The sequence below is a fragment of the Podarcis gaigeae genome (genome assembly GCF_964106915.1).
Source record: "Podarcis gaigeae genome assembly, chromosome: 16".
NCBI classification, from domain to species: domain Eukaryota; kingdom Metazoa; phylum Chordata; class Lepidosauria; order Squamata; family Lacertidae; genus Podarcis; species Podarcis gaigeae.
In genome coordinates, this window is record NC_139693.1 from 10,979,049 (window position 1) to 11,005,819 (window position 26,771).

The following is a 26,771-nucleotide window of genomic DNA, read 5'->3' on the forward strand; positions in this document are numbered from 1 at the left end:
TAACCTGAAGCATATGTAACTTGAAGCATGTGTAACCCGAGGTACCACTGTAAAAGGTAATAGGCTTACTTCCAAATTGAAAACGCACAGAAAAGCTCAAGATACACGTTGATCTACCCACACTTAGGTGAGGAATCATATGATTATATGCTGCTTTAGAGATTTTAATTCGATTCAACACATGTAATTATTATTAATATTAATTATTTCCAGTCGTTATCTATGAGAAACGTAGAAAATAACAGGATATATTTATACGAATTCTTCAAGCTTACACGACCCATTAAAAATTAGGTAAGGAACCAAAAGTTGCATAATACTGTTTTATAATTTATGATAATTTAGAATTTAAATGTATTTTCATGTAATGCTTGATACTTCCAGCTGATGAAGGTGAATACATCAAAACAGGGCCCTGTCCTGGTGTCTGATCCATAACTGACTTCTGCTCAATGATTGAAACTAAGATCTTCACGTCAAATCTGACGATGGACTAACATGAACTTATCTCTACTCATAAACTCTTATCTTTAATACTGTAACGAATTATTGTGTTACACATATCCTTATGAGTTTGAGTTTGTAATCTCTGTTTGAGTTTGTAATCTCTATTTGAGTTTGTAATCCTTGTAAGAATACATACTTTTGAATGGATTAGTTTTTGTTACAACAGACTATCGATTTGGGAGTAGGGACCACTCCCACTTTTGAAACTTATATTGGCCAGAGTTCTTGGTGTGCTTTTTTCTTGGTACCGTATTTTTTTGTCCCATAGGACGCTCCGTCCCATAGGACGCACCTAGTTTTTTGGGGGGAAAATAAAGGGGGGGAAATTCCCCTTTATTTCCCCCAAAAACCAGGTCGGGGAAACCAAACCAGGTCGGGTATGGCGGCGCTCCGCCTCCCCACTGTCCCCTGAGCTTGCGGGGCTGGCGCTGGAGAGAAGCGCGCTTCTCCCCAGCGCCAGCCTCCAAACCAGGTTGAGGAACAGCGGGATGGCGGCGCTGCACCTCCCCGCTGTCCTCTGAGCTTGTGGGGCTGGCCAATGTCTGCCAGGCGCACGGGGCGCTGTGCTTCAGGGCGCCCCGCACGCCAGGCGGTAGGCTGCTATCCGCAATCCCTGTGGGAACTCCCGTGGACTCCTCAGGCTTGCTGATAGCTTCCTGAAGCCTGGAGAGCGAGAGGGGTCGGTGCGCACTGACCCCTCTCGCTCTCCAAGCTTCAGCGAAAGCCTGTATTCGCCCCATAGGACACACACATATTTCCCCTTCATTTTTGGAGGGGAAAAAGGTGCGTCCTATAGGGCAAAAAATACGGTATATTTAATAACAAGAACTCCAACTTGTTTCTACATGCATTCACTCACCCTTCTCTGTGCTTCTCCCAGGCAGGGGTGGAGGAAGGGGGGCAGTGGGAGTGGTCTGCCCCGGGTGTCACCACTGAGGGGGGTGACAAAATGCCAGGCAGCTCTCACCACAGGGCCTGCAGCACGCCCAAGCCATGCGTCTCTCCTGGGAGTGACATGGTGGCTTGGGTGCCCGAAGGCTCCGCACTGCCCCAAACGGTCTGCCTGCTGCCTCCTCTTCAGCTGTAGGGCAGCAGAGTGGGAGGAGGCAGGCAGACTCCTCAGAGGCCCCACGGAGGGTCCTGCCCCTGCTGGCCCCAACCCTGGGTGCATGGCATGCGTGCCGCCCCAGGCGCCCAATCAGCTAGCTTCGCTGCTGCTTCCAGTGTGGTGTAGTGGTTAGAGCGGTGGACTCGTAATCTGGTGAACCGGGTTCGCTTCCCCGCTCCTCCACGTACAGCTGCTGGGTCACCTTGGGCTAGTCACACTTCTCTAAAGTCTCTCAGCCCCACTCACCTCACAGAGTGTTTGTTGTGGGAGAGAAAGAGAAAGGTGAATGTTAGCAGCTTTAAGACTCCTTCGGGTAGTGATAAAGCGGGATATCAAATCCAAACTCTTCTTCTTTTTCTTCTTCTTCTTCCCCCCAGGCAAGCATTATCAGAGGTCAAGGACCCATTTCAGCCAGACAACAACATTCAAGGAGGGTGCACAGCAGGACTGTGGCTTGGGGCACTAGCGTGGCTACGGGGTAGGGATGGCAGCACGTTTTTTTCAGCAGCACAACGAGTGAAGCAGCAAACTCAGTGACTGCCTGGGCGGCCAAAGCCCTAGCTCCGCCTCTGGCCTGGGGAGAGACCCAAGGGCCAGGCAGATGCCTGGAGGACTGCATTCTCCCCTTGGGCCTGAGGTTCCCCATCCCTGATGTGTGTGTATCATTTTTGAATGCTTCCCCCATTTTTTTTTAAAGAAACACAACCCACTAATAACTCCCTGCAAGTAAATAATTAGCTCATCAGGGAAACAGGTTGTATCCCAGCCCTTTCCTTGCTCTGTCAGTTTTCTTCTTGGTGGGGTTTTGGTTTATTGATTTAATGATGTGCATACACAGAGAGGATAATTGTAAATACAACCCCTGCAGTTGGATTCTGAAATGGCACAGCCTCGAACTCTTAGCACCTCATTCAGAGCCAATCTGCTCAATTAATTTCTCAGATTTTTTTTAAGTGTTGCACAGACTAGAACCAAATTAGTAATAGCAATTAATTTCAATGGGTCTGCTGAGGCTGGCATTGGCTAGAACCCTGAAACTATGTATATATGGCATTCCTGTCTGTCCCAAATCTCCCAAAATTCAGTTTTTTGGATTAGTACAAAGCTCTAGTGTTATGAGAGATGGAGAAAAATTATTTTCTATCCACCTTCTCCGTGCCTTAAATCATTTTATACACCTGTGTCATTACCTGCCCCCCTTCCCTTTTTTTAAATAAACGAATAAATCCCAAATGCTGGTACATTTATTATAATTTATAGATGTAAACAGTAATTAATGACCATAGCAATATGTCCTCAGGCAAGCCTTTACCTGCCTACATCCTCACCCCAATCAACATACCATCACACAACCCATTACTGCAATCTGATCATATAGTTATATTTTTACAAGAGAATATTAACATTCGCTCCCAACGCTAATACTCCCTTAGGACTAATTCAGGTATATTTCTCAACTCAATCCTGCCATCTACTGAACAGCTCTGGAAATGCAAGTGTTCAGCTCCAGCTGGAGGGAACTCTGCTCTTATGCGGTTCCATGGAGGGATGTGCTGTGCTAGGGCTGATGGGAGTTGTAGTCCAAGACATCAGGAGGACACCAGGTTGGGAGAAGCTACCATTGGCCAATATCCCCTCCTTTGATAAGAAGAACCTGAGGACAAGCTGATAGCAGCTTGCCCAAATTCATGCAGCTAATCCACAACTTTATGGATTGAGATGAGGCCATGAGCAGGGAACCTTTCCCCCCCCTGTCAAATTAGTCAAGGGCCACATTCCACCTGGGGTATAGTGTTGGGGGCTGTATACTCAATGATATCCAAGGCAACATGATGACCAGGTACAACAATGTGATGTCAATATAAACTCTTTATATAATCTATACAGAACATTAAACAGTATGAAATACAGTGGTACCTCAGGTTAAGAACTTAATTTGTTCTGGAGGTCCGTTCTTAACCTGAAACTGTTCTTAACCTGAAGCACCACTTTAGCTAATGGGGCCTCCCGCTGCCACCACCGTGCGATTTCTGTTCTCACCCTGAAGCAAAGTTCTTAACCCGAGGTACTACTTCCGGGTTAGCGGAGTCTGTAACCTGAAGCATCTGTAACCTGAAGTGTCTGTAACCTGAGGTACCACTGTATATGAAATATGCACTCTCTGCAAAACTAAATAACCAGACATCTTATAAATCTCTGAAAGTCACAAAATATGCACTCTGGGTGGATTCTCTTGAAAACATAGAACCAAATAAACATAAGTCTTATAAGTCTCTGAAAATCTTTGTAGACTCTGCAAGTCTCTGAAAGAAGCAATGGATCAGATTCTTATCTGGTGAAAACAAGCCGTGAAGCTTTGTTTTATGATGTCCAATGCTGCCCAAGTGGTCCGCAAACAGACGTAGTGAACAGTGATTCCGGATATACCCACTGCTTCGTGAAATTCTTCTTCAGCACAGCAGAAGGATTCAGAAATGCTTCATAAACCCATCTATATGGTGATCGGAATTGTATAACGACAATTGCTATGGAGCATTTATGTAAAGGGGGCTGTATCCTGGCAGCTGACACAGCCAGAGACAAAAGTGGATGGAAACACACACCCTTCTGGGATAGCTCAGTTAGTAGAGCATGAGACTCTTAATCTCAGGGTCACGAGCTCCATGTTGGTTCAAAGATTCCTACATTGCAGAGGGTTGGACTGGATGACCCCCGGGGTCCCTTTTCAGCTCTGCAATTCTATGATTCTCTCTCTCCCTCTTCCGCTCTCTGCAACCCCCTGCACACACTCTCTCTCCCATCCCTTCTCTCTCCCTTTGCCACCCTTTCTTTCTCCCTCTGCCACCCCTTATTTTTTCTTTTTCACCCCTTCCTCTGCCACTCCTTCTCTATATCACTCTCCCTATGCCGCCCCTCTGTTTCCCCCTGCCTGCCCACTAGGCTGCTTGAAGAGGGACAGGTGTCTCCTGCCAGAGGTCTGAAGTGGCTGGTCTCAAGGGTCAAAGGCTGCTGAAAGCCTGCCTTCTTCTGTATTGTAATGAGTTCAAGGGTGCCAGACTCCCCCCAAATTCCTTGATCTAGTAAATGTTAGAATTTAACCAAGTCTCTTTGGGTGAAAATATAGGCCTGGCCAGTTTCCCAATGAGGTACACTGGTACCTCAGGTTACATACGCTTCAGGTTACATACGCTTCAGGTTACACACTCCGCTAACCCAGAAATAGTGCTTCAGGTTAAGAACTTTGCTTCAGGATAAGAACAGAAATCGGGCTCCAGCGGCACGGCAGCAGCAGGAGGCCCCATTAGCTAAAGTGGTGCTTCAGGTTAAGAACAGTTTCAGGTTAAGAACGGACCTCCAGAACGAATTAAGTACTTAACCGGATGTACCACTGTAATCACCTGGGAGATGAGCCATTAGAAAAACAAAAGGAAATGTAACGGTCCATTAAGAAAGGATAGGGAGCTCCCTGCCAGGTGCCAAAATGAATGGGGTCCCTCCTCCAGCTTAGCATTACTTAGAAGAACAAAAGCAAGGCTTTAGAGTTTAGAGTTGGCTGGAATGTGACCTGGAGGGGAAAGGTTGCAGTCTGGTAAATGCGGCAAGCTGGAGAGAGGGTCAGAGCACAATGGCTGGTGTCTGGTTTTGGATCCAGGCTGTGCCTATGGGAGAAGCAAAATCATCTGGGGGTGTTAGTGCAGTGGGCCCCTCCATCTCAGGCTCAGGTTGCATATATGTGTAAATAAACCATATATCATAAAGGCACCACAGTCTCTGCTGTCCCTCATTTCCAAAAGGAAACACGGACCCTGGGTAAGCGCACCTGGAACGCCTGGGATCTCGCGCAACTTGGCATGCAACAATATGAACCAGCCTGCCTATTGAGAGCATTGTAAGAGGGCCCTTCTCCTCTGTGGCAGAATGCCCCCTGAAGTTTTCTTGCTTAGGGCCAGGGGGTTCAACTACATGGCCCTTGGGATCCCTTCCAACTCTATGGTTCTATGACTAGGAAGAGGTCCTCTTCAATGGCTGCACCCAGGCTCTGGGACTCTCCCAAGGGAAGCTCACCCCACCCCCTCCCTAGTGGCATCCATATCAGGGATGTGCCCTGCAGTTCCAATTCCCATCCCCCCCACCAGCCATTTTGAATCAAGATGGCGGAGAGAACTTTTCAAAGCTGCACTGATTTTGCATGAGATCAAGGAGCAGGTTTTCGTCCGTGTTTGGATACGAATGGATGCCATTTTGAATCAAGATGGCAGGCTGAACTTTCAAAACTGCTCTGATTTTAGCTGCTGGTTTAAAAACTGCACTGATTTATTTGGGAGTTTTTTGTGTGTGTTTTTTTAGACTTCCTGCGCAATGAAAGGCTGATACTAAATAGTTGTAGCTTGACTAAAAATATTCCCACCAGCAAGCCTCAGGAAGATACCATGTTGATCTATGTAAGAATCTATTTGCAAGTTTCCCATCTTATCCTTGAAATGTACCCAGGTGGTCTCTGTGTGCTTTTTCTGTGGGGGACGATGGAGAGAACCCACCTCGAAAACTGCATAATATGAAACCCTGAATCGATAAAGGGAGCAAATATAACCTGGATTATATGAGTGAAGTAGGCACATGACTTCCCTCAAATAATCATGGGAACTGTAGTTTACCTCTCACAGAGCTACAATTCCCAGCACCCTTCATATACTACAGTTCTCATTGTGAGGTTGTCGACTTAAACCTATGGTGTGTACATCCTTGAAACTCATTGTGCCTTGAGGAGGCAAAAGACTCTTTTAGGGCAACACAGCTAGAATAGAGAAACATCTAGGTCACAGATGGACTCCAGCCCTCAACAACCTGACCATTGGCTATGGCTGGGGCTGATGGGGGTTAGAGTCAAGCAGGACCTGGAGGCTCCCCAGTTTTCCCATCCCTGTTTTCTAGTTCCGACATCACTTGGATCTGGTCCACACATATTATATATACATCAACTGATGCCTCCAGGGGCTTGGTAAGTGCCAGGAAGCTGAGATTGCAATCCTATGACCTCCTTGCTTAGGAATAAGGTCCATTAGCCTCAGAAGGGCTGACTGCCAACTCCTGCGGAGGCTGGTCTCATTGGGCAGAAGGCAGGGAGGCTAACAGTAGGTGGCGCCAGAGACATGGCAGGCAGAGCCAAGTCATTCTAGTTTTGTCCCCATCCTCCTCCTCCTCCTCCTCCTTTTTGCTGAGTTCTACAAGAGGCAACACTGAAACTTAGAGGGAGCGAGCTGACAGGCAGGGCCACCCCAGTTCTGGGCTAGGTGTAAGGCAGGCAGGAGGGAGCTGACTCAAGGCGGATTGAGGTTGATGGAGCAGGGCTCCACTAACTTGGACTGCTTTCAAAAGATTATCAAACAAATTCATTGGTATCAATGGCTACTAACCAGGATGGCCGTGCTATGCTCTGAATAGGAGCTGCTGGGATCTGCAACAGGGGACAGTTCCCTTTTAGTCAAATCCTGCTTGCTGGTTTCCCACAGACGCCTGGTTCGCCACTGTGAGAACAGGTAAAAGGTAAAGGTAAAGGGACCCCTGACCATTAGGTCCAGTCGTGACCGACTCGGGTTGCGGCGCTCATCATGCTGAACTAAATGGGGTCTGGTGGTTTATTTTGTTCGCATCCCTGTGCGCCTCCGGGGGTGAAGTCCAACCACTGCGTTAGCAGCACTGAAGTGACCACCCCGGGGCTCAAGCCTGGGCAGTTGTGTCTGGAGGTCCTGGGCTGCCCAGATGACAAGAAGACCATCCGCCTCTCGGCCTCTCCAAAAAGGACCACCGTATAAAGCCAAGGTGCATAGAACTGCGGGACGTCTGCAGGACTCCTCTTAAAGCAAAGTCAAGGCGCCTTCCGAAGTGACGTGAACATAAGATAGGAGAGGAGGAGAGGCACTCTCGGAGTCGCGTGTGCTGCGTTCAGACGAGCAGCAGGCCAGATCCCTTGACCGTGCGAATCACGGGGCAAACCCGTGGGCATCTAGACAGTGCTTAGTCATGCCTCCAAGGAAGAGATGGAGGATTGGGGCGAAGCGGCTGGAGAGCTCCGGGAGGCGCTGAGGCGGAGGCCGCGTGTGGCCCCTGGCTGGGGCCTCGGGCGGGGGTGGCCCAGCGCGGGGAAGGCGGCCCTGGCTCGGTGCGGGCTTCCTTCCAGCCGCTAGGAGGAGGGCGGAGCCGGAGCTGAGCGCGCGGGCGGGCGGGCGGCGAGCGGAGAGCCCGGGGAAGGTGCGCGCCAGGCAGGCAGGCAGGCAGGCAAGCAGGCGAGGGCGGCCGTCTCCATGCCCCGCTGCAGAGACTGGGCGAGTCGGCGCCGCTCCTGCCTCGGGGCCGCGGAGCCCCTCGCCCGCCCCTAACATGCGGCCGGGGCGCCTGCTGGCGGCGCCACGCGTGAACCATGCCAGGCTTGGCAGAAGAAGAGGGGGCGCAGCAGCCGGGGGCGGGGGAGCTCCCCACGCTCACCCCCGCGGGGGGACCCCCTCGGGAAGAGGTAAGGCCGGCCAGCCCCCGAAGCCCAGAGCCACAGAAAGGCGCGCTTTGCGCTGCGCCCAGGGCGCACCGATTTGGAGACCCCGGGGGGCTTCTCCAAACTCCGGGAAAAGCGGGGTGGGGCAGGTGTCGAGACTCCTGGATCGGGGCCCGCTTCTCCGAGCTTCGGCCCACTTACCACCCCCACCCCCGATGGTGGGCGAGGCTGCGTGGGGGTGGGTGTTTTGGGTGGGGGGGGAGGGAGACAACGGCAGTTTTGCTGCAGGGAACACGTGCTGCTTTGTGTCTTATTAATAGCCAGACGGGGGTTAAAAATAAACGGGGATGGGGGGGGGAGCGGGTAGAGGGGACGGCGCGAGCAGGGCTTCATTTGTCCCATCATCTCCATAGGGGACCCCCCCTTCCTCGCCCCCCCCCCCACCCTCAGCAGCATCGCCGGGATTTTTTTTGCAGCGTTGTGATTTGGAGTTGTGTATTGTGCGCGTTCAGAAAGGGGTGACGGGATTTGGCGGGGGATTCCGAGCTCGGGGATGGAGGGAGGGAGAGAAATCGGTTACGGCTAGAGGAAGCCTTTATGGATCTGCAAAGAAAGGGGTGTGTGTTTTGCTACCGGCGTTGGGGGAGGGGGGTCGTGGCGGGTGGGGTGGGGGGAAACGTCCGCCCGCACGAAGTTCTGCATTGCACCAGAAGCAGGCAACGTCCTTCTCTCCGCTTTGCTGCTCGCTCTCTCTCTCTCTTTTTTTCCCTGCTGGTGGGAGCGACTCCTGATGGGGATGATGGAGGGATTGTCTCTGAAGAAAGGGGAGTTGTCGGGGGTGGGAGACAAAGCCAGCAGGCAAGGGGACGAGGGAGGTGTGGTGGCTTGGTGGGTTTTTTTTTAATGTGAGGGGCGTCCGATGGCGAGGGGGAGAAAATCCTGCCACCAAGCCTGTCAGGTGGAAGAGAAATAATGAAAAAAGGGGGAGGAAAGGCTGTATTTTTGGAGATGATTGCGCACGATTGGGAGTTTGATGATGGTGCAACCTTCCCACCATTTCTCTCCTAGCCCTGCAGAAAAAGCTGGTGTTAGGTGTCTTGTGGCAAGAGGAGAGAGATAATTGGGAACAGTTTCTCCTTTAGCTGATCTGAGAAAATTCAGATTTATCTGGAGGACAAACCAGCCCCGCTTCCTTCCTCCAAAGCTCCCCAGATCAATATCCCCACGCACGCACACGTATTTATTGTTTGTTTACTTACAGGAGGGGTTTATACCCCGCCCTTTTGCGAAAAAAAAAGGCTTTCTGACAGCGGCTTGCAAATGTCATTCAGAGACGATTCCTGCTCTCAAGCTTTTTAATCTGAAGAGACATGACACACAAGGAAAAAGGAATGGGGAGGGAGGAGGATAAAGCAAGCTTAAACACAAGTTACATGTTTTAAAACACAGTTGAGAGCCCTAACTGGTCCTAGCAGCATTTCTGGGTTTCTTGGCCTTGATAAACAGCGCCCGCCCAGACGGATCCAGGAGCGGAACTGATGACAACATCCAGGCCAGGAGGACAAGGTAGCTCCTGCAGTACTGCCTGAAACTTGGTGGCTGCTAGAATCCACACAGAAGCGAGCTTATTGGAGTCACCCATCTCCCTCATCAACAACAGAGGCAATATTTAAAGTACAGGGAGCTGAAATGGGAAGGAGAATGTTTTTGGTTAGACGTCTAATGGATTTGCTCATAGAACATAATAAGAACCCGTCGGATCAGGCCAATGGCCCATCTAGTCCAGCGTCTTGTTCCTCGCAATGGTCAACCAGGGCTCCCGAGTCTGCAAGCCGGACCTTAATTGCAACAGCATCTCTCCCTGCTTACGCTTCTCATCATCTGGCATTCAGAGGCCCCATCTGCACTTCAGGCAATATCACACCGCTTTAAACAGTCCTGGCATCCCCCAAAGAATCCTGGGAAGTGAAGTTTGTTAAGGGTGCTGACAGTTGTTCGGACACCCCTGTTCCCCTCACAAAGCTCCAGTTCCCAGAGTTCCCTGGGAAGAAGGATATATTGTGTAACCACCCTTGGAACTGCAGTTGTTAACAGATGCCCCTGTTCCTCACAGGACCAAATTCCCAGAGTGAATTAATGGTCTGTTCATCTGCCCAAGGTGCTCTGGGAATTGTGGCTCTGTGAAGAGGAATGTGGGAGTCTCTTAAAGCATTGGCTGCTAAGTCACTCTGGGAATTGTAGCTGTGACAGCCGTCTCCAAACTGCGCTCAGCACCCTTAGCAAACTGCAGTTCCCAAGATTAAGTCAGGACAATCGAAAGCGAGAGGATATGGCTAGCCTTCTAGCCTCCGACTCTTCCTCTTACATCTTTCAAGGTCCTTCATGGTCCTACTTCCTGAGCTGCCTCTTTCCTGTCTGCCAATTCCAGTGCCCTTCACCCCCCCCCCCGTATCAGCCTGACCCTGCCAAGCGATGGCACCAACTATTTTCCCTGCCTGTGCTGAGTTGACAGTTCTGAGTCCCAGTAGAATATAAGGCAAAGCCCATTCTGCCACATTGGCCCAGTGGATCCTCCTGTCTGGTATGGGGTGGACCAGTGGCCCTTTGGACTCTAACTCCCATCAGCCCCAGCCAGCATGGCCGATGGTCAGGAATCATGGGAGTTGGAGTCCAGCATCACCTGGAGCAGGGTGGGTCTCCAGCTGTTGTTGGACTACAACTCCCATCATCCCTAGCTAGCAGGACCAGTGGTCAGGGATGATGGGAGCTGTAGTTCATAAACAGCAGGAGACCTAAGTTTGGGAAACACTGCCCTTCCTGCTCTGATCTATTATGACAGTGAAGGCTAGACGTTAGTCCTGCCAGGTAGGAAAGGGGTCTTGACGGCTTCTCTCCTCCAGGAGGCAGTGATGGCCGCCATCTTGGATGGCCACTGTGAGAACAGGATGCTGGACTAGATAGGCCACTGGACTGGTCCAGCAGGCACTCTTTCTGCTGGTGTCTTGATGGGCGAAGCCAAGGATCGCTAACATTTTGTGCCCAGTGGGTACATTCTGAATTTTGAGAGGGTGCTGGCTTGTGTGTGGGTGTGTGGCATAATACAAAATGGCTGCCACAGGGAGCACAACATTACATGAACTTGGAGAGACGGCCACCTCTGGCAACCTTACGTTTCCTGCGGGATGTCAGCAGCGCCCTGCTGGCCCTGATTGTGAAGATCACACAATATTGATTACACACACACAGGCCCTGGCGCCGCTTCTGCCCGACAGCAACAGGGAGCATTCTTCAGCGCCAGGAGAAATATACAAGGCAGCTGCAACGCAATCTCACTTCACATAAATCGCTTAGAAGGTTACCTGCACATTTTGCCACATTTCGTGCTTTCCAGGAGAGCTAGAGACTTTTAAAGAAAGAAAGAAATGAAATGGGAGCTCTGAGCCTTTGGTGGTGCTGGGTTGGAAACTCCTGGGCTAAGCCCCCCGCAGCTTTCAGGGGCACCTGTATTTCAGTGCCGCAAGATCCTTGTTTCCTAGATCCCATGAGCACCTAAAAATTTGACACTGGCATTCCAAGTATCTAAAACATTTTTTCAAAAATCTTGACTCAGGGGTCAGCGTCCGAATGTTCTTGGGGAGAAAGAATCTTAACCGTATCTTTATATAATTGTGATTAAATAACATATTCAAATCAGTAATTTAAAAAATACCCTTCAGGCATACCGCACACTTAAGAAACTTGAAGCAGATATATTTCCCATGATGCCCCGTCCATTTCCCATAATTCCTTGTGCTCTCCCCACCCTACTGGCCAGGAGTGGTAGTGCAGGCCAATGCCATGTTGTGCGTTCCAGCCTGGGTGGAAATTCTATTAATATCAACATGAGAACTTTAACAAGGGGGCTCTCAACTTGTTTTCTTCAATATCTGTGGGGTAGTGCGGCCCTTTTCAGAGCTAGCTGCCCGTGCAGTTTGTGGGCCTGATTATTGATTCCCCCCCCCCCAGTCTGGTTTTAGTGTTTACATTCCTTTTTATACACTCGGCAGAACTGAGTGTGGGCTGAACCACATTGGGCTTTTGCTTGTAGCTGGTGGGAGGAGTTTTGCATGTTTAAATGTAATTCCACAAAAATAAAGCACATGTCACTGCATATAGAAATCTAGCAAGCCAAGGAGAAAAAGTAAGCGGAACGCTTTTCCCTGACACTCTGGCTTTTTACATGCAGGGAGTTTGCTGCTTACTTTTCTTTAAAACAAAAACCGATACAGAAATTATGATGATGATGATGATGATGATAAATTTCATTGGGGGAAAAGGTGCCTAGACATTCTGTTGTGGAGTCCAAACTGAGGTTTAAGGTGCCCTTTGGCTTATAGATCTGAGTTTCTAACACTGCTATGAGGAACAGGATTCTGGACTCTATAGGCTTTTTAGTTCAACCAAGTCGCAGTCCTCTTATGCTCTCATCACGTGTTTTCCTTCCTTCTCTAACTCCTTCTCTCTGAGTGCAGGACTGCAAATGGCCAATCTCCTTCCTGATGCCTCTCTCCCCCCTCCCCAGGGACCACCCTAATAGCCATTTGCTCTTGGCACATTTCCCAGAAGCCTTTGCCAAAACCTTTGCATCCTGGGATGGGAAACCAGGGTGGGAGGATGTGGGCAGCCCTGGTCTGAGGCAGAACGACTATTAGCACATAAACCCAGAGCATCGCTTCCCACAACAGAGGGCGCAGTTCGCGAGGGAGATGGGCCGACCGTGAACCTCGCTGAAAAGTTTTAAGCAGGTGATCCACGTGTCAGGAGCATGGTTCGATCTGTGTCAGGAGGACAGTGACCACACACAAAATGAAAACACACCCCTGCTGGCCTAACCTGGAACCAATGTAGTTGCAGTGAAACCGAGGGGTGGGGAGAAGGACCAGACAGCAGTACAGTTTCTGTAGGTCCAGAGGTTTGTTGGGGGCCGAATGGAGCCATGATGCTCAGGAGCAGTCTATCCCCAATGCTAAAGGGTTTGCAATAGAAGAAAGACATGCTGGTTTCCTAGAAACACCAACCTATCCACCACAAGAAGCAGGGTACAGTGGTACCTCGGGTTAAGTACTTAATTCGTTCCGGAGGTCCGTTCTTAACCTGAAACTGTTCTTAACCTGAAGCACCACTTTAACTAATGGGGCCTCCTGCTGCCGCCGCGCCGCTGGAGCATGATTTCTTGTTCTCATCCTGAAGCAAAGTTCTTAATCTGAGGTAATATTTCTGGGTTAGTGGAGTTTGTAACCTGAAGCGTCTGTAACCTGAAGCGTCTGTAACCTGAGGTACCACTGTACTGGGTTAGACCCTTTGGGTCTGATGTAGCAACAGCATTCTTCTTAATGTCCCTAAAAAGACTGCTCCCCTCCAGTGTTGGCTAAACAGCCTAAATCCAAGTCATGAGGTGTGTTCCTTGATGTGTCTGGTAGTTCTGATAACGGCATCAGGAAGATGTGGCCAGGCCTGTCATTCATCATAGCTGCCAGGATTCAGGAAAGCAGAAGAAACTTGTTTCTCTTAACGATCAGATGGTCGGAATCCTGCCAGTATCCTTTTCCCCATATACTTTCCTTTTTTAAAAAATAAATTTTTATTAAGATTTTTGCATTACAAAAAAGAAAAAGAAAAAATACAAAATACAAAATAAAAATTGTTAAAAGCAATCGATCTTTTCATCACATTATTTTTCATTTACTTGTTTCTCGGACCTCCTCATACCTCCCTTTTTTGTATTCCAATTCAAATTTATTAGCTCAGAAGTTTCTTTCCCTCTTTATTCTACCCAGATCCTTAAATCTTAAATTATTATAACCTTGAGTTTTTACTTATACCATTTTTTCATATTCTTTTATACCATTACAGCTAGAAACCACTTATTTTCAATCCAACATCATTCTAAGATTCATTAATTTTACAATGTCCTTTTCCCCATATACTTTCCAGGCTGGTCTATTCGGGCAAATGGGGCACTGCCCCTTTAAACTCTGCCAGCCTTCTTCCAGCCAGTCTAGAGGGATGACTTTGCCTGTCCTCCTCCTCCTCCTTAGTCTCGGTGTTGCCCCTTGGAGAACTCAGCAGGGAGGAGGACATAGCTGTCAACTTTTCCCTTTTCCTATGAGGAATCCTATTCGGAATAAGGGAATTTCCCTTAAAAAAAAGGGAAACGTTGACAGCTATGGAGGAGGACGACTAGACGTGGAAGAAGCTAGACTTCATTGGCTCTGCCTTTCACTGGCTCTCTGGCTCCCCCTACTGTTGGGCTCCCTGCCTTCCACCCTACCAATCCCAGTGAGCACCAGCAGGAGGACTAGCGACTTGCGTTGTATATGCTGCTTTTAACAGAAGCTGGGCATTCAGGGACAGGGTCTGGAATATCTAGCTGCCAGGGAGCCAGCCAGCAACAAGGGTACGCGAATTTAACTCTTTATTAGCAGAAACAAGGCCTGCTCAGGGCAGCAGAGCCTAATGAGCGCAGCAACACTTCTTGGTAGGCCTTGCCCCATGAGGCAGTTGCAGAGGCTGAAGATCTCTGCCTTCCCACAGCTGCCTAAATCTCCGCTGCGTCCTTCCCAAGCCATCTGACACTCAGCCTACTTGCCTGTCTCTGCTCCTTTCTCTTCATGCCTCTTCTGGTCCTAGGAGTCGCCCCCATGGATCAGTTGCGGAGAGGTCCCTGCCTCTTCACAGCCAGCTAAGTCTTCTCCTCTCTCCAGGGTTTCCCCCCAAGCAATCAGAGACTGCACCTTTGTGCCTGTCTTTCCTCTTCCTGGGGGGGACGGGACGGGGGGGAGCTTGTTGCAGCAGGAGTGGGAGACACCCGTGACTCTTCACAAACCTCACCCATCTCTGCTTCTTGGCCTCCCTTCTCCAGCTTCTGACTCTGGGCTGCCACAGTCTCTCCCCGGTCACTAAACCCTGTTGCCTCTTCTCCATCTTGACACCCCTTCCCCACAGTCCTCTCCCTCTGACCCACAACTATTCCCTGAGCTCTGAGCCTGCTCCCCTGAGTGGTTCCCCAGCTGGTGGTTGTTGTTGTTTATTGAATTTATATACCGCCCTATACCTGGGGGTCTCAGGGTGGTTCACAGAATAAAATCAAGATATAAAACCACAAAATACCTAACAGAAATAAAAACGACAACCCAATAGCCCCCCCCCCAAACCACACATTTTAAAAGGGCATAGGATGTTAATCGGATCAACCAAAGGCCTGATTAAAAAGGTGCATTTTTGCCTGGCGCCTAAAGGTATGATGAAGGCCAACTTCTCTGGGGAGAGCATTCCACAGACGGGGAGCCACTGCAGAGAAGGCCCCGTTCTCATGTTGCCACCCTCCGGACTTCTCAAGGAGGGGGCACACGAAGGAGGGCCTCAGAAGGTGATCTCGGGGTCCGGGTAGGTTAATGTGGAAAGAGGCGGTCCTTGAGGTATTTGGGTTCCTCCACCATTCCTCTGCGGCCAGCCAGCCTGCGACACTAACCTACCATTTTGTTTTTCTCTGTCTCTCTCTCTCTGAGCAGCAGCGCCCCCTCAAGCAATCTCTGAGCAGCTCCCTCTGCCGTGAGTCCCACTGGAAATGCCTGGTGCTGACGCTGCTGATGTACGGCTGCTTTGGCGTCATGGCCTGGTGCCGCCTCTCGACGGTGACGCGCCTGAACTACGTCGACTCCTACCGCGACGCCTCCCTGGTCTACCACGACAGCCCTTGCTCCAACGGCTACATCTACATCCCCCTGGCCTTCCTGGGCATGCTGTACGTGGTCTACCTGGTGGAGTGCTGGCACCGCTTCGCCAAGGGCCAGATGCAGTACCGCGTGGACACGGCCAGCGTCTACGAGAAGGTGCAGCGCATGCAGCAGGCCACACCCTGCATCTGGTGGAAGGCCATCAGCTACCACTACATCCGCCGCACGCGGCAGGTCACCCGCTACCGCAACGGCGATGCCTACACCACCACACAAGTCTACCACGAGCGCGTCAACACCCACGTGGCTGAGACCGAGTTCGACTACGCCGGCCACGGCGTCAAAGACGTCTCCAAGGAGCTGCTGGGCCTCTCAGATTACCCGGTGACCAAGCTGCGCTTCACCAAGTGCTTCAGCTTTGCCACAGGGGAGGCCGAGGCGGCCTACCTCACCCAGCGGGCCCGCTTCTTCGGCGAGAATGAAGGCCTGGACGACTACATGGAGGCCCGCGAGGGCATGCACCTCAAGAACGTGGACTTCAAGGAGCACATGATGGTCTTCCCCGACCCCGGGCGTCCCCCCTGGTACACCCGCCGGTGGGTCTTCTGGCTGGCCTCCTTCCTCCTCCTTTCCTGGCCCTTGCGGGTGCTGGCGGAGTACCGCACCGCTAACGTCCACTACCACGTGGAGAAACTCTTTGGGGCGGACGACGGGCCCAGCCCGCTGGACGCGGTGGGCGGCTACGTCCGGCGCATCTCCCGCGTCAACACGGTGGACATGACTGAGCTGGAGTGGCACATCCGCTCCAACCAGCAGCTGGTGCCCAGCTACTCGGAGGCCGTGCTGATGGACTCCACCGTGGTGGCCGGGGCGGCCTACCTGCGCAGCTGCCAGCGCTGCCGCCGGACTGTCAGCAGCAACTCCTTGCCCTCGCGTGGGACCCGGGCCCTCTACGCCCGGCTGCCCTTCAGCTGCAGCCGCTTCTCGCTCAGCGGAGCCCGGCGCTGCGGGGGGATCCTGCGCAGCCTGAGCGGCAGCCATGTGGGCAGCAGCATCGAGACGGAGCCCCTCGAGAGCCCCCCCTGCTACCAGGACGCGCTCTACTTCCCCGTGCTGATTGTGCACAGCGGGGAGGGCTGCCACCGCAACGGGCAGAGGCCGGGCCCCGCAGGGAGGGCCTCGGGGACTCCGCTGTGACCCCAGAGAGAGAGGAGCCCCACGGGGTGGGAAGATGAAATGAAATAGCCACCCAAAAGCCTCCGCCCTGGCTTGTTTCCCTTATTACCTGAGTGCCCCTGCAAAAAAACAAAAACAAAAAACGGGCTGTAGGTTCATTTGGTCCAGCCATTTCCAACCCCCTCTATGTTATCCGGGGGACGGGGAAACAAAGGACCCTTTTTGTGTGTGAGTGTGTGCACGCGCACGTGTGTGCAAACGGAGCCAGTTGTGCAAAGGCTGGCTTGTTTTGCACAACCCATTGCTTCAAAACAAAATGCCCTTTCTTCTTCTTTTTCTTAGAATGTGGTTGTTCAACAAGTTCTCTGAGAATGGAAGGAAGTGGGGGGCGGGACACAGAGGAAGGGGTGTCTGGCTTTGAAGCAGGCCGTTTCTGGGGCTGAGGGGAGAGAGGAAAGACCAAGAGCAACATGGGGTGTGTGAACCCCTATGTTTGGGCTGCTTTAGAAGCCTTGACATCACTTCTCCCCTTAAGTTTTGTTTTTTTACTCTGCACCACTGAGCCCCTCCATGACCACGAGGGCTAAGCATCACACTCAGGGTGTCAGGAGGCCTGCAGTTCTTTCTGGCATTGTAGTTACAGGAGACTGACTGCTCCTGGCCTTTAGATGCATTAAAGGGGGGGGGGGTTAGAGGATTCCCTTCTGAAGCCTGACTGGGAGTTGGGTGGCCCCATTTTTCATCAACTGAGGATTTGTGCCTTTGTAACAGAGAGAGATCAAAAGGCCTGGCGCCTCGACCCACCCCAGGTTTTTTTACCTGCCGTTTAAAACGACAACAACACACATGCACACCTTTCTTTGTGGGCTCAGCTCTGTGGCTACCTAAACGTAGCCTCTGGGTTCAGAGACAGTGCAGGCAACTCCTCATTTATGCGCAATCAAGGTACCTGAGCTTCGCCACAAACCCAGAAGTGGCAAAAACGTCCTTTAAAGAGTGTGATAGTTGCAAAAATAGTGCCCAGCAATCTCAGGAGCCTTTGCAAAGTGAAAAGTTGGGAGTTTGAGTGAGGTGGTTTGGAGGGAGCAATTGTGATGGAGTTTGGTGCATTATTAATTTTTTTTAACGGGTTTCCAAAAGTTCAGAGGGTGTTTACAGGCTTTTTCAACGGCATTCCCAAAACACGCAATTTCAGTTAAAGGCCTTAGGATGTAACCAACGCGTAAAAATGGGGAGTCTGTATGCCTTCGAACGCCAGGTGCTGGGGACAGGTAAATGGGGAGAGCTCTTGCCTTCCTGCCTCGCTGGTCAGCTGTCAGAAACAGGATACTAGACTAGACGGAATTGAGTCTCATCCAGGGAGACGGTACTTCGCTTCCAAAGTAAACTGTCGGGGCAGGCAAATGCTCTCGCTTTTGGCTATCCATCCATCAAAAGCTTTGTGCAGAATCGACGGACCAAATGTTATTGCGGAAGGGGGGGGGAACACCTCCACCGCAAAAAAAAAAAAAAGCGTAACTGAACAGCTTCAGGAATCCTGGGACCAGACAGGGCCGGTCCTCCCATTAGGTAGAATGAGGTGGCGGATGTTGGGGGCGCTGGGGGCGGAGCCCTACTCAGCTGTTCCTCCTGATTGGCTGTCCAGCAGTGACGCTTCCTTGGTTGCTTGTGTGACTGGCTGTGTTGCCTGTTCTCTGCGCAGCCTGCCGGGAAAACTTTGCTGGCTCAACAAGGAAAAGCAGAAAAGCAGCCAGCCCTGGCTGCACACTCCAGGAAACGCTTTGTAAGCACATGTGCGTCTTGGCTCCTGGTGGTGCTGCTCTTTGCAATGTCTGAGTTGGCAGGACAGTGAGTGAGCGGTGGGAGGAGGACGGAGCTTGAGTGTGGGCCATAGAGCTGGCCCCCTAAACTAGCCTGCGGCCCTCAGGTGCCTCTGTAGCTATCGCCTACTGAGTTGGCTTGCATACATGGAAAGATATATTCCTAGGGACATAGCCACCATTCGGTAGTTCAGGGCTGCTGAGGATACTGGAAGGTGGAAAAGGATGTTGGACTTAGGCCATAAACCAAGACAGGACTTGGCTGACCTGTCCAGACTTGCAATGGAGGGCCCAGGCGCACATTTTCCATACAGTCATTCACGCCTGTCTCCTGTGGTCGTGGGCCCTGTCTGCCCCCTGTGTTGTGGCCAGCTATGCTCTACTCAAGAGCAGACGCACTGGTTTTTCAATCCTAAATTAGTCACACCCAGTCGTTTTAACGGATCTGCCTTGAACGTTGGGAACACCACCACACAGTTAAAACGGCCCTTGAACGTCCACCAAAGAATCTCAGGAACTGTAGTTTGTCAAGGGGGCTAAGAGTTGTTAGGAAACCCCCTTGGTGCTACAGTTCCCTGCACCCTTAGTAAACTACAGTTCCCAGAATTCTTTGCGGGCAAGGAGACATGGCTTAAGGTGGCAGGAGGGTGTCTTTACATATCTGGTGTGGTTGCGACCTTGGGACAGCCACAGGTTTAGGCTGGCTTAACAATTCGTTCTCCCTTTTCTGAGCAAATGACGGGAGCACCATTTTTATTTTTATTTTAATAAGGCTTGGGCTAATTCTGAGCACTCCTGGAATGCCACGATCCTCCGGGGAGGGTGGGAGGATAACAAGCTTGTAGTGTAGATACACCCTGGAATAGCTCAGTAGGTTGAGCATGAGACTCTTAATCATAGGTTCACGGGTGCGAGTACCAGTTGGGAAAAAGATCCCTGCCCTGTGGGGGAGGGTTGGATTAGGTGACCCTTGTGGTCCTTCAGACTCTACGATTCTATAAAAAAGTTTATAAAGAAACACATTTGCTTTCTTCCTGCCTCTTCCAGTATTCTGGATCCCAACCATTGTTCCATGTTCCTTAGATAGGACTTTTTTGGACTGTAGTGGTTCTGCCTCTCCCAAAATCTTAAGAAGGCAGGGCTTCTTCCTCCAGCCTTCAAATGGCCTCCTGCCAGGGACTTTTCAGTTGTGGCCCCTGCATTGCTGCAGGTTATGTCAAGGGGCGGGACTTCACACACACACACACACACACCTTTTTCCAGGCTTCCTGATGCTCCTTAGACTCTACCATGCACAGGCTACAATGCTCTCCTCTCACCTCGTGAGGAAAGCATGTGTGTGTGTGTGCGAAGGGACTGGCGTGTGTGAGTGTGTGTGGGGGGAGAGATGTTGCCATTCCCGACCCCAGCATCCCATTATTATGACTGGGGGGGTGTCTCCACATGTGACAGGCCCGAGGAGTCCCAGGTGGGGGCCTCCATCGCCATGCTGTTGTAACTTCAGTGTGAGTTTGCATCGAGACCACTGGTTTCTTCCTGTTTTCCTGGGGGACGGGGTGGGGGGGGCGGCGAGGTATAGAAGCTCCTCCCTCCCCCATTCTCCCTCCCTCCTGCTCTCTCTCCTCCCGTCTCCATGCAACACAGGCGCAATTCAAGAGAAGAGACTCTTTTTATTGTGCAACATGAATGTGGACGTGGAACTGTTAACCTAAATTGGAGGGGGTGGGGGTGGGGCGACGTTGGGACTTGTTGATGTTGGAGTGAAATAAAAATTACTTCGAGTCCCTCGCTCATAGGACAATAAAGATCTTTCGAGGTAGGCGCCTCTCGTGTCCTTGTGGGGGGTCTTCTGGTTGGGGGGAGCAGGGGCGGAAACATTGGAAAGGAAGATTGGGGTTCAGGGACTCCCAACTCCCATCAGCCCCCAGCCAGCATGCCCAGTGGCAAGGGATGATGGGAGTTGTAGTCCAACAGCCTCTGAAGGTTCTGAGCCTCCTATATGCAGGGTTAATCCACTGAGCCTAGGACTTGCCGATCAGAAGGTCAGCGGTTTGAATCCCCGCGACGGAGTGAGCTCCCGTTGCTCGGTCCCTGCTCCTGCCAACCTAGCAGTTCGAAAGCACGTCAGAGTACAAGTAGATAAATAGGTACTGCTCCGGTGGGAAGGTAAACGGCGTTTCCATGCGCTGCTCTGGTTCGCCAGAAGCGGCTTAGTCATGCTGGCCACATGACCCGGAAGCTGAACGCCGGCTCCCTCGGCCAATAAAGTGGGATGAGCGCCACAATCCCAGAGTCGGCCACGACTGGACCTAATGGTCAGGGGTCCCTTTACCTTTTACTGACCTGTGACCTCTCAAATATACAGTACCTGGCCCCTGCTGTTGCAGCCAGTTGGGGCTGAGCCGACGGAGTGATTGACAGGCACTCGATCCTATGAAGGGTGACTTAACACTGGGGTCACTTCTTCCAGTTTTCTGCAGCCTGGTGCCTTCTCTGGATGTTTTAGACTCTAGCCAAGGGCCAGTCACAGAAGCTGGGAGGGCCACATTCTGCCCAATGGCCTGCCCTTTCCCAACCTTGGTCTGTAGTGACCACCAGCAGGCTCCCTGGCATGGTGGGGATTAAAGCCATGCAAACCACAGCTCTTTCCCTCTTGTGTTAGCCTCTTAGCCAGGGGTCAGCAAGGCTTACCAGCATCACTCCCGCGGAGATCCTCTGTGGGAGTGATCCGGCGCAGCAGGGGGGCAGTCCACTGTCCCTCAGACTTTGTGGGGGGCTGGACTATACAGTGGTACCTCGGGTTAAGTACTTAATTTGTTCCAGAGGTCCGTTCTTAACCTGAACCTGTTCTTAACCTGAAGCACCACTTTAGCTAATGGAGCCTCCTGTTGTTGCTGCGCCGCTGGAGCATGATTTCTGTTCTCAACCTGAAGCAAAGTTCTTAACCTGAGGTACTATTTCCGGATTAGCAGAGTCTGTAACCTGAACCCGAGGTACCACTGTATTTTGGGGGGGGGGAAATAATGAACAAATTCCTATGTCCAACAAATAACCCAGAGATGCATTTTAAATAAAAGGGCACATTCTACTCATGTAAAAGCATGCTGATTCCTGGACCATCCGCGGACTGGATTTAGAAGGTGATTGGGCCGGATCCGGCCCCCAGGCCTTAGTTTGCCTACCCATGGGTTAAGCGATCCTCATGGGCTGCTTCCGGCCCATGGGCCTTAGGTTGCCGACCTCTGCTCTTAGCCCATCACAGAACAGTCCTGCTGCTCTGGTTCTGCTGACCATCTCCCCAGGGGTCTTGGACACTGCATAAATTATTTCAGCAAGGTACGTACTATCTGTAATAGTTAAAAAAAAGTAATGTAAAGCTGAGTGTTAAAAGAATAGAATGAAACTGGCATTTTCCCACTTAAAACTGGGCAAGATGCCATAATTTGCACCCAACTTTTTTGGCTTAATGACTTTGGGGATGGTTGCCCAGTTTTTGAGATTTGGCAGTGAAAGAACCGTTTAAAAAACACCAACTAACTTTTTGGCTCTCTGGGTTAATTTTAAAGCAGTAAAAATTACGAACTTGCTAAATAGAGTGGCTTGAATATTAGCCTCCCAAATCTGCCATGTATAAAACCTGAGGACAGGCTACCATTGTCCTCATAAGGTAGAGAAGCTGCAATCTAAGAGATGGGGGGGGGGGGAGGCTACTTTCAGTCCAGTCCAGTATATAGTCCAATACAATATATTTTTCCTTGGTGCTTACTCCCAGGTAAGAAGGGCAGCTGAGTTCCACCTCCCCACCACCCATCAGTGGAAAACCTAAAGGGAAACAATTAATTAGATTGGGGTGATGAGCCTGTGGCCCTCCAGAAGTTGCTGGACTACAGTTCCCATCATCCATTGCCCATGCTGGCTGGGGCTGATGGGAGTTGGAGTCCAACACCATCTGAAGAACCTTGGAAGCCCAATCCTCTAAGATATGGGATCCCTGATTGGTTAGGACATATGCCTATAACAGGATTGGGGAACCCGGGGCCTTCCACATGTTGGACTCCAACTCCCATCACTCCTCACTATTTAGTGCTGGCTGGGGCTGATGGGAGTTGAAGTCTAACCGCCTCTGCAGTGTACCCAGTTGGCTACCCCTGCTGTAGCCTATCATCTGTTGCTGGACTCAACTCCCATCAACCCCAGCCAGCAAGGGAAATGGTTGGGGATGATGGGCACTGTAGTCCAGGAACACCTGAAGAGCCACAGGTCTTCCTGTCGCCACTCTCCTTCCTCTCATTTATTTGCGTGTGTGTTTTATTTTTCATGACCAATTAAGCCCAGGCAGAGCAAGGCCAAGGTTTTGAGGCCCTGCAGCCAAGTTGTCTGTATCTCTTTCCCGCTTCTGCCCTGGCAACCGCAGCAGCTGAGGAGATGCCCGCCTTGGCAGCGAGCAGATGGGAGTCAATTGCTCGGAAGTAAGTCGCTTCTCCCCGGGTGGTGGCTGCAAGGAAGCCTGTGGTGCTGTCTGATCCCTGCATCCTTGCACGCCTCAGAGCATCCTCTCATCCTCCCGGCGTTGCCATGGAGATGATGGCAGAGTGGTGGGGAGACTCAGGCAGGCGGGAGAGACGGGAACAGATCTCCCCTTGCTTCTCTTCCTCCCCCTCATGCGGCTGCCCAGTCTTGGCCTGTAAAATCTCAACCTGCTGCCTTTTTCGCATAGCCAAGAACACCAGAAGAGCCCAGCTACATCGAGACCACCATCTTGTTTTCACAATGGCCAACCAGATGGCGACCCCAGAATACCACCCCCGGAGGACTGGAGTGCAACAGCTACTCTCACCACTTGTGATTCCCAGTAACTGTGATTCAGAGGAACATTCGCTGCCTCCCAACAGGAGGAGGAGAACATAGCTGTTGTGGCTAGCAGCCGTCTAGGGTCTGGCCCTTCGTGATTTTGCCCAATGCTCTCTTAAAAGCATCCAAGTCGGCGGCCATCACTGAACAACTGAACCTTTCAAAACCAATAATTTACCACACTATCAATCTGCAGGTTCTTCTCGCTTCCTCTACCCCAGGGGTCCCCAAACTAAGGTCCGTGGGCCGGATAAGGCCCAAGGGACTCGTTTATCCGGCCTGCGGTGACCCCCCGCCACCCACTGCCATCGTCCACTCTTACCGGCGCTGCTGCCCACTTCTGGGTCGGAGGAGCACCAGAAATAGCTTGTGCGCATGCGCAAGCGTTTTTTCTGGTGCACATCCGGGTCGGAGGAGGCCCGTGCACATGCACACAAGCTATTTCCAGTGCTCCTCCAACCCAGAAGTCTGCCAGAAATAGCGTGTGCGCATGCGTATGGGCACGCGCCCTCCGGCCCGCCAGGTGATCAGCGCTTGAGACATTGGCCCAAGGCACAGTAAATTTGCTGACTCCTGCTCCACCCCATCCCTGCTCCCCAGCTTTACCTAATGGCATATTCCGTCTTTCGTTTGATTCCAGAAAGATGGTGCTACAGGGGCAGTCTTGTTAGGGTGTGGATAATTGGGCCTGACCCCCTGCCCAGATGGCACCAGATTTCCTGCCCTTACCCATCTTAAAAAAATAAAATAAAAATGGCCCCCATCCACAGTTTGAAGGGCATCTGGTCTCACAAAGACCCCAGCACTCCCATTTTATTTTTCTCCAGAAGCATAAGTTTCCACAAACTCTTATTTTATTATTACATTGATCTCCTGCCTTTCTTCACAAGGAGTTCAAGGGTGTTTCTTCCCCACTCTCCATTTTACCTGCACAACAGCCCTGTGAGGTAGGTTAGGCTGAGAGGCAGCGACTCCCTCCCTACCAAAGTCACCCAGTGCGATTAGTTTTGTGGCCAAGTGGGGATTTGGACCCTGGTCTTGTCTTGCTGCTGCGATCCCAGGAATTAAGGCTGCTTTGGAGCCAGATGTATCTGATAACTCAGGAGAGGAGACTAAGGGCTTATCCTCACTTATCTTGTGCCCTGTTCTTTCCAGGCAGAGGTCCACACTTTAGCACGCCATGCCAAATCATTTTTGGATTTTTGCCCCAATCTTTCCCTGCAAAAACACACTATTTAAAGCAGTGGTGTAGTGTGGAGGTGGGGCATAGGGGCTGTTGCCCCGGGCGCAAAATTGTTAGGGGGCACAAAAATTCCAACAACTGATGCTGCCTCAATGCAGCTGTGTGCTTTCATCGTTGAAAATGGCTTCTCCACACGAACCAGGAAGTGACCTCCCCAGACAACAGAAAGGCTCTTCTTACCTCTGTTGCTGTGATCTCCTGTGTGACACAGACGCCGTTAGGCAGCTGAATGCACATGTGTACTCCGTTCTTTTCCCTCTCTGCCACCCACCACCTCCACGCAGCCCTGGGTGCTGGCAACTGTTGTAAACAGAATCTGGTCTTGTTCCCTTGTGGGGTACACAAGAGCCCTTATAGAGTGTAGGTTCCCCATCGGTAGGAGAAAATAACAGAGGCCAACCAGAGAATATTGAGAAGCAAAGCAGCCTGATCTTTATTAACGCTGTTGCAACAGGGTGCTCCCCTCACACGGAGGAGGACCCAGAACAAAGGTGTGCCTCCCTTTATACAGACATTTTGAAATTCCCTGCCCTGGAGCTCAAGACCACCCCCAGAAAGATCATACATACATCATAGAAAAGGCGGTCTACAACAGAAATCTGAGTGCTTTGTTTATCTCCTGTCTGCCAGGTTATCTGAAAATGCCTTATCTGATTGCCTTTCTGGTAGTCTGGCCATTCCTTTGAGATGGTAATCACTTAATTCCCTCTCCCTGCTTGCAGAGAAACATTTGGTCAGTTTGGGAGTCAAAATGGTTTCAGGAATGTATCCCTGTGCTGCTCCAGACATGTGGTTTTTATATTTATGTATGTGTTTGCTTGATACATTTATGAACATTTATTATATATCTAAGTCCTAAAAATTCTTACAACACAACCCACAGTACACCACTACTTTAAAGCTGAATTGGAGCAAAAGTAATTTCAGCTTTTATGCAGATTACCGCTTGCTCCGATTGAGCTTTAAAAGAGCAGGTTTTGTGGGGAAACCAGAATAAAGGGTTTGCTCAGACATGGAGCTTTCAATCATGGACCATGCCTGGAAAGAAATAAGCCTTGACAGTGGGACTGGGTGGAATTAATACAACCGGGACCTTTAAACAAAATGCTGCCAAGTGGCGTGCTTCTGTTCAGGGTTCGAGCCATGTCCCTTCCCCGCACGCTCCATGCCACGCCTATTGTATGGTCTCAGTCCACACTGAGCTGTTTCAGGTTCCTTTTAATGGTTGGCTGATGCCCATTGGGGCAGAAGGCAGGGAGCACACCAGTAGGTGGCGCCAGAGCCATTGACAGGCTAAGCCATTCTAAGTTTGGTCCCCCATCCTCCTTGCTGAGTTCTACAAGGGTCAACACTGGGACTAAGGAAGAATAAGGCTTCAGGCAGCAGCAGCCGCTGGACTGGATGCAAGCTAGAAGACTTGAGTGGGGGACCTGTGACCTTCCAGAACTTGCAGGATTACAACTCCCATCCTCCTGGGCCACTTGCAATGCTGATGGGACAGTGCCTCATTTGCCCTAATGGACCAGCCTCCACTTGGATCCCCAGGTGCTGTTTTTTGCCTACATAAGGAGGAAGATTGACTTGGCTCTTGGACGACTTAGCAGCAGATTTTAGGGAGGACAAGGCTTTCAATGACAATGAAATGAGACAATGGCTACTAATCACACCTCCACTTTCAGAGGCATCTTGTAGCTCTGAATATAGGCTTGCCTTTGCTCATGGCTAGGCAAACTAAGGCCCAGGGGCCGGATCCAGTCCAATCGCCTTCTAAATCCAGCCCGCAGATGTTCCAGGAATCAGCATGTTTTTACATGAGCAGAATGTGTTTTTTATTTAAAATGCATCACTGGCTTATTTGTGGGGC

The 26,771-nt window shown here is 51.0% G+C and overlaps 2 protein-coding genes across 2 annotated transcripts in view; both read left to right on the top strand.

Moving 5' to 3' along the window:
• The window catches only part of CNIH2 (cornichon family AMPA receptor auxiliary protein 2), a 124,305-nt gene that overhangs the window by 81,848 nt on the left and 15,686 nt on the right, over positions 1 to 26,771 (top strand). The window lies entirely within an intron of this gene.
• TMEM151A (transmembrane protein 151A) lies at positions 7,528 to 20,632 on the top strand. Its single transcript, XM_083715872.1, has 2 exons — positions 7,528 to 8,126; positions 15,653 to 20,632. Exons 1-2 carry the CDS (start codon positions 8,034 to 8,036, stop codon positions 17,012 to 17,014), a joined length of 1,455 nt encoding a protein of 484 aa, XP_083571998.1. The 5' UTR covers positions 7,528 to 8,033; the 3' UTR covers positions 17,015 to 20,632.

Bases quoted from the DNA above. Each gene is read 5' to 3' on its own strand.
- TMEM151A (XM_083715872.1), top strand. From the start codon at position 8,034: ATGCCAGGCTTGGCAGAAGAAGAGGGGGCGCAGCAGCCGGGGGCGGGG. The intron at 8,127-15,652 runs GTAAGGCCGGCC...CTCTCTGAGCAG, and splicing joins GGGGACCCCCTCGGGAAGAG to CAGCGCCCCCTCAAGCAATC.